Source organism: Anarrhichthys ocellatus, unplaced genomic scaffold, assembly GCF_004355925.1.
Source record: "Anarrhichthys ocellatus isolate YVR2014 unplaced genomic scaffold, GSC_Weel_1.0 scaffold7, whole genome shotgun sequence".
NCBI lineage: Eukaryota > Metazoa > Chordata > Actinopteri > Perciformes > Anarhichadidae > Anarrhichthys > Anarrhichthys ocellatus.
Window position 1 is genome coordinate 434752 of NW_022280037.1, and position 7300 is coordinate 442051.

The 7300-nt window shown below is 43.1% G+C and overlaps 1 protein-coding gene across 7 annotated transcripts in view; it reads right to left on the minus strand.

The window, feature by feature from the left end:
* Nucleotides 1-7300, minus strand: part of ralgapa2 (Ral GTPase activating protein catalytic subunit alpha 2) — an 85386-nt gene that overhangs the window by 36639 nt on the left and 41447 nt on the right. For all 7 annotated transcript variants that reach the window (XR_004212769.1, XM_031847145.1, XM_031847142.1 and 4 more), the window contains 8 exons: nt 7098-7226; nt 5738-5866; nt 5419-5477; nt 4955-5063; nt 3442-3552; nt 3099-3167; nt 2709-2846; nt 179-356 (listed from right to left, as the gene is read on the minus strand). Coding sequence is in view for 6 of the 7 variants with exons in the window: in XM_031847145.1 (XP_031703005.1) it covers nt 179-356; nt 2709-2846; nt 3099-3167; nt 3442-3552; nt 4955-5063; nt 5419-5477; nt 5738-5866; nt 7098-7226 (922 nt within the window). In the remaining variant the exon portion in view is untranslated. The remainder of the gene's footprint in view (nt 1-178; nt 357-2708; nt 2847-3098; nt 3168-3441; nt 3553-4954; nt 5064-5418; nt 5478-5737; nt 5867-7097; nt 7227-7300) is intronic.

The following is a 7300-nucleotide window of genomic DNA, read 5'->3' on the forward strand; positions in this document are numbered from 1 at the left end:
GTTTATGGGTCTCTGTTGCCTGTCAGAAGCTCAGCAGGAGCTGAAATAATTTCCGTCAAAAAAGTAATCAGAGATTGTCAGCTGGGGATAAGCTATAATGTGACAGATTACAGCCCAATTTTTGCGGGTAGTAAAACAAAAACCAAAAATGAAAACCCAGAAGGCTCCATGTCCTTACCCTCAGCTACGGTGAGCAAGTTGCCGAAGTCGGTGGTGGTGGTCTGGGAGGGCGGCGGCTCGAAGCTCTTAACCTGACCCAACATGAGGTCATAGTCAGTGGACAAGTCTGACAGGCTGAGGAGGTAGTGGCTCTGTTGGGTGTGCAGGTTGGAGCCGGACACACAGCAGTGCAGCACCTGAGGATTCACAGAGGAAGGCTCGGACTTAGTGATTCCTATTAAGTGCGCCTGGGTAGCTTTTCTACAGAATGACAGTGAAATGCACTTTGATGGCTGAACTTGAACTTTGATGTGTAAAAGACATCGTCCTGTTAGATGTGCTGGTGTCTGGTCAGACGGGACAGTGACACTCCTGCAGGCCTGCTACAGATCGACATGAACCAGGAGCATATGAAAGGGGAATATATGGTCCATTTACATCATAAGGCGATGGAGGAAGGGAGGGAGAGAAGGAGAGAAAAGAGGGTCTTTACTGCCACTAATCCATTTCTCCTGTGATGTGCGAGTGTATCGATCTACATAACAGATGGCAGAGCATCCGTTGGCAGGGCTAGATAAGACGCACTGGGGCAGTTGATTACAGCATTGGACAGGTTTACACTGTTTGATTTAATTAGGACTTTATCCCTGTGCTCAGCTCCCACCACGAACATGCACGCTCAGCCACACAGACAAACACACCTGTATACTGTATAATCTGAGTGGAGGGAAGGTGCCGCATAAGAGTGGCTCAAACATATGCCTAATGTATGTAAATGAGGGGGCCTCTCATTCAGAGTCGAGCAACTTGGGTAAAGCCATGCAAAGGCTAATCCCATTCAGTACACACATGCACTCAAACTTGGCAGAGAGACGCTCTGAGAGGCAGGCTGGCCCTGACATCTGAAACAGTATTGTGTGGGGCAATGTAGACAGTATGTGGATGATTCTACCGAGCAGACCTCTGGGTGCATGGGGGAGGGATTGAAGGCTTGAAGCTGAAAAGACCTGAACCAAACAGCTGCTACACCAAAGCCCCAAAGAGCTTCCTCCGTGGAGAGGTGGAGAGACAGAAAGGGAGGGGGGGGACCCACAGCTGTGCTTGACAACTAAGTGACTGCACTTCGCATAGCAACAGTTCCTGGAAGGTAACACACAGTGCATACTGTAGTTAAAGGGCCACATATTGTATGGACACGTGAATGCGCCTGTGTACGGACATAAATCAAATAATAAAAATGTAAACAGAGACAATGGTGTGCACATGCACAAATGCATCTCACACACACACACACACACACACACACACACACACACACACACACACACACACACACACACACACACACACACACACACACACACACACACACACGGTGGTGCAGCTGGCTGCCGAGGCAAGCTGAAAGAGCAGATGGAGAAGCTTGAGCAGAACTCCAGTGAACCAATGAGGTCTAATGCAATGTTGCCTTTTGCATTGATCTGCATGCTGTTAGTCCCCAAAACTTTTTTTTCACTTTTCTCATCATCTCAGAATAAATAGCATGAAAACCTTTGCGTTAGCTGGTGTTTGATGGCTTGGTATATGTTCAATATAAAACTGTAATTAAAGAAAGTTGAAGCATGAAAAAATAAATGGACCCTCCGTGCTACCTTGTCAGTGACGGTGGCCAAGGATGGAATAAAAGGGAGATTACTTTTCTATTAGGGAAGCTATTCGCCGCTTGAATAATTAGCAGCCAAGGCATCATTGGAAATTTATAGATTTTAGTCTTGATATTGCATTAATTTTGTCACACCTTGTGATGCTTTGCTTAATATATGATTTCCAATGAAACCAAGAGGGGCCATGCCTTTTGTGTGCTGATAGACAACCAATCATGCCTAATTGTCTTTGCTTCCATAGCAGCTGCAGTTGCTCTCATATTAAGACATATTCTATTCAAATCTCCAGGACAAGCGTTTATAGCCTGAGCTTATCAACTGGACAAAGGGTCCCGTTTGAATAATTGGACCATTTCTTATCAGGGGTGACATCCTTACAAAGATCTGCCGTTGACCGCATCTGCCCAGACAGGAGGGAATGAATAATACCTCATTCATTTGTGCCTGAAGCTCGGCCATCATCCTCTGGGTCAGACCGTAAAATAAAGCGTTAGAGGGACAGATACGGAGAACTAGATTGAACGCTGCATATTTTGCCTCTTTTAAGCAAATGCAGTGAATGCTACTACAAAGCAAGTTGAAGGGGTTTCCTGAATATGATAAATGCCAACCGCATGCGTCGGGTGCTTCTTTGCTGTTGTGCCACTATAATGTTAAATGAGGCATAGTCATGAGGTCACGGCGGAGGTGAGTCTAATTAAAGTGGCAAGCCCATTGGATGGGGAGGGGGTGGAGGTGTCAAAGCTTAAGTTATTGTGTCTGCAGGCAAAGACTATGTATGTTTCAAGAGATACTGGAAAGCAGACGGTAGTAAAACATAGCCAGGTTTGTTTGTTGTAAACTTTTAGCTTTTCCCACCTCCCAGCTGCCAGTGAGGCTACCCACCCTGTAGATGTAGTCCAGCAGCGGGGCCTTGTGGGATGTGCGGTCCTCCAGTGAAGGCATGGTGATGGGTTCCAGCAGCAGACTCAGCGGAACGGCCATGCACCAGTCCAACAGGCAGAGCAGCAGTGACACCATCAACTGCGGAAGTGAGGAAGAAGTTTGGCCATCAAACATACATATACAGATATTATTACAGCAAAAAAAAAGAAAAAATAACTGAGAAAACACAACATGTAATCGACGACAACCGCAAAGACAGAAAATAATATAGAGAGAGGTAAAGAGAACAAATCACTTCAGCTGAAACATTCCTCTGCAAATGCACAATTCCAACATGGCAGACCGACGGCCTTTAGATCTCAGCCATGTCTTGTCCTTTCCAACATGTACCTTTTTGTCTGCTTCCACTGTTGAGTGCTCTGCGCTCGGCAACAAAAAGGCTATTGTGGCCACAAAGATCTGTGTTGGGACAAATCAAGGAGAAAGATAATTGGATGACACACTCCTATTCATCAGCTGAGTCAGGGCTGTGTGCTAAAATGGATGTGATGCCACAGGATGTCGAGTGTGCATATGCATGCGTAATGACTCATGTAAGACTTGCATTTAAAGGCTTAAGTGACTTGATCGTAATTTCGCACTCAATTTCTTACTTATAATATGTTTTCACAGGCCCCTAATGGCTACTGGCAATTTAACTGTGTGTTTGCAAGTGTGTGTGTGTGTGTGTTACCTCAATGATTTTCTTAGGCAGAGTGAGCTCCAACCTCTGGAGATGTTCCCAGTGAGAGATGAGCAGCTGAAACACGTCACAGGCCACTTGAGCCACGGCTTTGTTCCCAAACTGGACAAAAAATCAAATAAGAGGACGGGACAACGAGCCGGTCAACGATGCAAAGCATTTGGCTCCTTTTAGAAGAATCAGCACTCACAGAGAGAACATTTTTGTTGACGAACCAGTATTTTTCTGTCATACATAGAAATTCTTGTCAAATCGTTGTCAGACGATTTTAGACATTTGCTCTCCACACAGACCTGCATGCAACCAAAGCCCGCTGAAAAGTGATTGGTCGGTACTAGTCTGACTACAAACAGAAACCAGAACGTTTCTGATTCCAAAATCTTGTCCCGTTGCCTTCAGATTTTGCATTCATATTCAGCTGTTTACAGAGATTATAAATGACGTAAACAGAAACAGCGACTTCAAATTCACTGTAACTCCATAAATAATTGTGACAAATATTCCCGGGGGAAGATGGGGGGGGGGGGGGGAGTGAAGCTACTTTCTGAGTACTTTCCCTTAAATTGAGTTTTTCACTTACTGTGCATATAATCAGCGAAATTTCATTTCCTCTTCTTTGCAGGGAAAAATTGAGCGGTTGACAATTTTCTTCAAATGTGGATTTCTTTAGTGATTTGAAATTCTTTGTGGAGAAATAGAATTTCCCATTTCTTCCAGCTGAATGCCTCTCAACATGTAACAAGGGCAGACAAAGTGGGGAGTGCAGAAATGGCCAAACACAAAAAGGGGCCCTGAGAGTTCAGCACCTGCTTTTAGAAAAGAGACTCTCAGTGCCACTCTTCCCCCTAGATCCCCCACCCAGCCTATACCCTCTATTTTGGGGCTGGCTGAGTCTGTGTGTCAAGTTGTACAGGGGAGTGATTACTCCTCCATTAGAGAAGGGGGGTTGCTCGACCAGGAAGCTGGGAGATGTAGCTGCTTAAATTGGCCCACATCTACCGAGAGCGAGAAGCCTGGAAATTACGCCACCGCCCCAAAACCCTTTTCCATGAAAAAAAACCCAACCACGCACAAAAACAAAAAAAACACTCTCTCTGCATCTCTTCACTCAGGGAGAAAAGAGGGCTCTTCCAAAATATGCCCATGAGTCACATGATTGGACATGTTTTATTCTCACACTTTGTCCACTCACTATGTTGAAATTGTCCTGCAGTCCTTTTATGTAATCAACCATCATTTCTGCAGGAGCTAAACACTATAGGGCTTGTGTAGTAAAAGAAAAAAAGACTGTGATGAAATCCAAGCTCCCTACATCAATATATTTAAAGAACAATGTGGCCATTTCTATTCAGAATCTTTGCCACAGTTACAATCGTCAACACCGCCCATGATGCCACTAGTTTATTTTAGAAGTGCAGTTGTGTTCTGTAAATCATTTTGTACTCATAAGCGAGCGGATATCCATCTGCGAATGCAAGCGTCTTCGGCTCGGTGGGTCACTGACCTTCAGTGTTACTCCCAGAACATTGATGGCATCTTTGACCTGGTGGTGGATGTTGTTCTGCGTCAGCTCCTCACACACCCACAAGCCCAGACTGCACACAGCAATGCACCTGAATGACAGAAGCAGAGTGAAAACTAACTGGTGAATCGAAGATGCATTTGAATTGTACAAAATGTATTCAGAGTACTATACTACAATTAAAGTAGAAGGTGCTAAATTTCAAATTCAGCGCATATCTATGATTGTGGGATCGCCTCCTCCGGGCTCTCGACATGGAGACGGCTGAGCCGGCGGCTAGCATCGCACAGCATTTTTATGACAAATTAGTAAATGCTCTGTATCAATTAGCTTAATTAATTGTAATTCTGTATGTATGTAAAAACACATTCACATCAAACTAATACAAATAAATAGTAAAATGTAACCTAAGAAAAAATAAGCATCATCACTATTGCCGATCATACCTGGCCCCTTCACAGTGTTCCTTTGTTGCCTTCTCTAGCAAGATGTTGACCAGATACTCCTGAACCGCAAATCAAACAAACAACTTTACTCCATGTTCTCAAATGACAACTGAGGCCACTCACTTCATTTGATATATGTACCGTTGTGACAACCTTCAATGTAACATAAGACTTCTCCTAATATTCTCATTTTAGGAGAAAAGTGTAAAACTCTCCCTTGACTGTTCTTCACACTGCAGGTGACTAATCCGCTTAAAACATACAGTGAGCAGTCTTTTAGTAATCACATATATACAATATGCACATGTTGACCATTTACCTTGATATTCTCATCGCTTATGGTGATGTCATCAGAGCCCGGCACACGCTGCAGCACAGGAATCTGTCGATAAAGGTTGGGGAAACACACGAGGGAGCCCAGGATGGTCTGAGCCTCCATCCTTGGAGCCTGCATCAGATGAGAAAGAGAAGGCTATCATTCATTCCCTGAAGCTACGTGAAGATAACCTTCTTCAAGGAGTCGGGCAGTGGGGAAAAAGGATTGGGGGAATCCAGCAGAATTAATTGCATCTTTATTCATGATTCTGCCGATGCTTAACAGAATCCCTTGACAACAAAATGACGGATTAAATGGGCAATGGATGCAGCTGTAAAGCAGGTTGTCAATCTTGATGAAATTACCTGGCAACCAAAACATATAGTTCAGAGAAGTAAGAGACAGTCAAAACTAACTTTCCCATGTTTAAATCTGTGCATAATGGCAACACGGTTATCTTATCGGTCTGTCAACATCATCTCTACTAATTGATCCAAATTCGGCCAATGATGCAAAATGTTCACAAGCCTTTATTCATGCAAATGTACATCCGAACACAATTCCAAAAGACTGTGTACAGAGTACAGACTGTGTGTATCGAGCTTTAAACAATCACCTGTTTACATGTGTTTTTATGGCCGACTGCGTTTAAAGGCCACAATGACTGCGAACACATGTTGGTGTCCACAATGAATCAAACACTTTAAATCTGATGCTCTTTAATGAAACACATTCTGTCTGGCTAAGACATTAGTTTTAGCTTGAATTAAGTGCTCTTTGCTATATAAATACAGCAGCTGTAGGCCTTTGAGTTTTATTCATAGGCAATAGGTACAGCACAAAATGAAATTGACGTAATGCCAATTTCATTTTGCGCTATATGTCAATTGTGTAATAAACTTTACTTTACTTCCATAATCAATGATTCTATGGCAATATTGAGCAAAACAAATGTGTGGTATTCACTTTTTGTCTAAAATTTTGTCTAAATCCTGTCTTAAAGTACAATAAAACCTCAAAAATGAAACTAAATTTGTGTCATTTTGTCCCCTGAGATTCTCTTCTATAACTACTGGATTTGACAAAACAAGTTGTACTTTTCAAACGTCATCAAGCTGTAAAATTCAGATTTTTGTTATTATCGATCAGTTATGAGTGAGTGAATGAAAGACAGTAACTGAAGGTACGAAGAAGAATTCTGATTTTGCGTATTCTTTATCATTTCTTATAAGTACCATGCGTCTGAAAAGTTTTCAAAAAAAATGTGTAATATTTAACAACTTTTTCTAGTTTCTAGTAAATTACTTTGAGATTCCAGTTTGATTCGCATGATTAATCTGAATGTGAAAACGTGTGTGCGTACCTCTGAGGAGTCAGAGCTGAGAACGCAGGCAGCAGCAGTGATGAAATCTCCAACAAGCATGGTGAAGCCCGGCAGGCCGAGGAAGAAGAACCGAGGAGAGCAGGAACGGATGATGGTGTTCAAAACATCCTGATGACAAGCATGAACACACGCGCGCACACACACACACACACACACACACACACACACACACACACACACAC